The 2,371-nt window shown below is 33.6% G+C and overlaps 1 protein-coding gene across 1 annotated transcript; it reads right to left on the bottom strand.

Annotated features, from left to right (window-relative positions):
* Positions 1–663: 663 nt before the first annotated feature.
* LOC114416907 lies at positions 664–1,437 on the bottom strand. The gene has a single exon (XM_028381946.1). It carries the CDS (start codon positions 1,234–1,236, stop codon positions 1,030–1,032), a length of 207 nt encoding a protein of 68 aa, XP_028237747.1. The 5' UTR covers positions 1,237–1,437; the 3' UTR covers positions 664–1,029.
* Positions 1,438–2,371: the final 934 nt, after the last annotated feature.

Here is a 2,371-nt window from a genome sequence, read left to right as displayed (position 1 = left end):
GGCTAGGTATTTGCTTTCGTAATGATAATGGAAACTTCATGAAAGCAAGAAAATTTCTAACAATGGTCTTCCAACATCAAAAGTGGCAGAAGCTTGGGCTCAAAAATCTTCAAGTTTTAAACTTTGTGCTGGAGCTGGATTGTAAAACCGTGGTTGACAACATCAAAAGTACTATTAGTACGTTTGTTACATGCAACTGTTTCCGAGCACACTTTAATAAATGCCCGTTAAACTTCTCCTCCAGCTGTGTCCAAGGACTTGGTCACAAGTGCTCCGTACTAAAGAAAACATGGGACCGGAAATGGCTCTTAGGACTAAAAATAATTATGAATGTAATTGGCATGATAGCTAAGAAAATTATAGTGAGTGCATTATCTACCAAAATGGAAAAATAAATTTATTTTCTTCTTTGTTTTTTCTTAGAGGCACAAAAACAAAAACATGCATGATATGATGATGATTTCTAACTTCCAAAGAAAAACATGCATGATGCATGATGATGATTTCTTCTTTGTTTTTTCTTAGAGGCACAAAAGTCTTTTTGATTAAACCATCCTCACTCACCTCAAGAACAATATCATATAGATAGATTGGAAGTATTTATCGAAGGCTTTGCATATAAAAAAACCAAATAGGAGTCATACACCAGAGTCCAGAAACACATGAACAGGAAATAAAAAAGACTTAAATTAATATTTTTGCTCCAATATTTACAACTCCAGAATACATTATAGCTTATCCCCAACTAGACCTCAAATATAGATATGTATTCTATACATTTAAAATATCCTATATGTAGCTATTTATAACAGAGAAATGATAGTTTGGTGCATACATGTTGATCTCATCATTAGCAATCTGTAACATCAAGATTTTTTAGTGTCTTTTGACACTACACAATTGCAATTATGGCTGCAGGTAGCATATATAGGTTGTATTTATCTGCAATTTCTTATAATATCAAGAAATGCAACAAAAAATCATGACCGCAATTACAATTTAAAACCTTGTTAATTTGTGAGTAATTTCTCATCTATAAGACTTTAGCATGGCTCCACAGAAAGTGCACATAATAGCCTTCCAAGATTTCCAATAGAAAGGAACGAAGCAGAATCTCGTTTGAGTAATCATGTCCGCCACGCTGGCACCGCCGCCGCACCGCGAGCACGACCCCGCCACCGGCTTGCTCTGCTTCACTTTCTTTGTCTGATCCACAAGAAAACAAAAGCACACCATGTTCTTCAACAACGTTGTTGCTCCAAAAAAATGAACACGTCTCTTGATTTTGTATCCGAAAGAATCAAAGATAATTAAAAATTTATAAAAAAAAAAAAAGCAAAACGTGTTCTGAAGTAGCCTCTCCTCTACCACGTTGTTGCTCCAAGGTTTTTGGCTATGAATTATTGAAGAATGCTTCTATGATTTGGGGAATTGGGTGCTATTAAGATTTTATAGAGGGAACAGAAAGAACTGACAAAAAAGTGAGGTTCGTTAAAAGGTCAACTATAGTATGGGCGATTATGGGCCGTTGGATGTGTGACGCGTGTCGCGGTGGAATTGAATGGTTGGACAGGTGTTGGAATCTGAATGGGTGTTCCTAATGATTGTGGTCATGTAAGACCTACTCGGTTCAGGTATATTGCGTGGATGATTACCACGTGGACGGTCAAGATGAGTTTGTGTAAATGAGAGAATGGGAATAGCAAGAATCATTCAGAATTTGAGGAATGGAAAGAGACTTTACTATGGCCTACTGCTCTACGGATAAAATCTCCTTTAGGGGTGGCAAAATGGCAGGTCTATACCGGGTGGTCCATCATAGGTTGGCACTTAAAGGGATAGACTTACTTTTAAATTAGTCACAAAAATACTAAACCAACATCATTTATTATGTATTGGTGGATTAGGTGAGTTGGATCATTAAATTTTGTATAATAGTAATAATTTAAAATAATAAATTTTCAAAAATATAAAACATTTTTCTCTGTTTTTTTCTATATAAAAAGTTACATTTTTAATCAAATATCTTAAATAACTAATTAATCATTCAAGTAATTAATATAATCATGAAAGTGACTATTTAAATGTCTCAATTCTGAAATACATAAAATACCATTTAAACGTCCTTAAACACCAAAATTTTAAATCCAAATATTAGTCATAGTTCTACAACATTATAATCTTAAAATTAAAAATACCAAATTGTCAAGACAACATTATTAAATATATTATTTATTTATTTTAAATATAAGTGGGTTGGTTGACAAACCCGGCTTGAACTTGTGAGTTAAGTCAGTCAAATTCATTTTTTGCAAGTACTATGAAATTATATTTTTTGGGTTGATTGATTAGGTTTGGGCTCACTTTTAAC

Source organism: Glycine soja, chromosome 6, assembly GCF_004193775.1.
Source record: "Glycine soja cultivar W05 chromosome 6, ASM419377v2, whole genome shotgun sequence".
In the NCBI taxonomy this organism is placed as follows: Eukaryota; Viridiplantae; Streptophyta; class Magnoliopsida; order Fabales; family Fabaceae; genus Glycine; species Glycine soja.
Note: the sequence above shows the minus strand (reverse complement) of the source record. Positions and strands in the feature narration are given on the sequence as shown.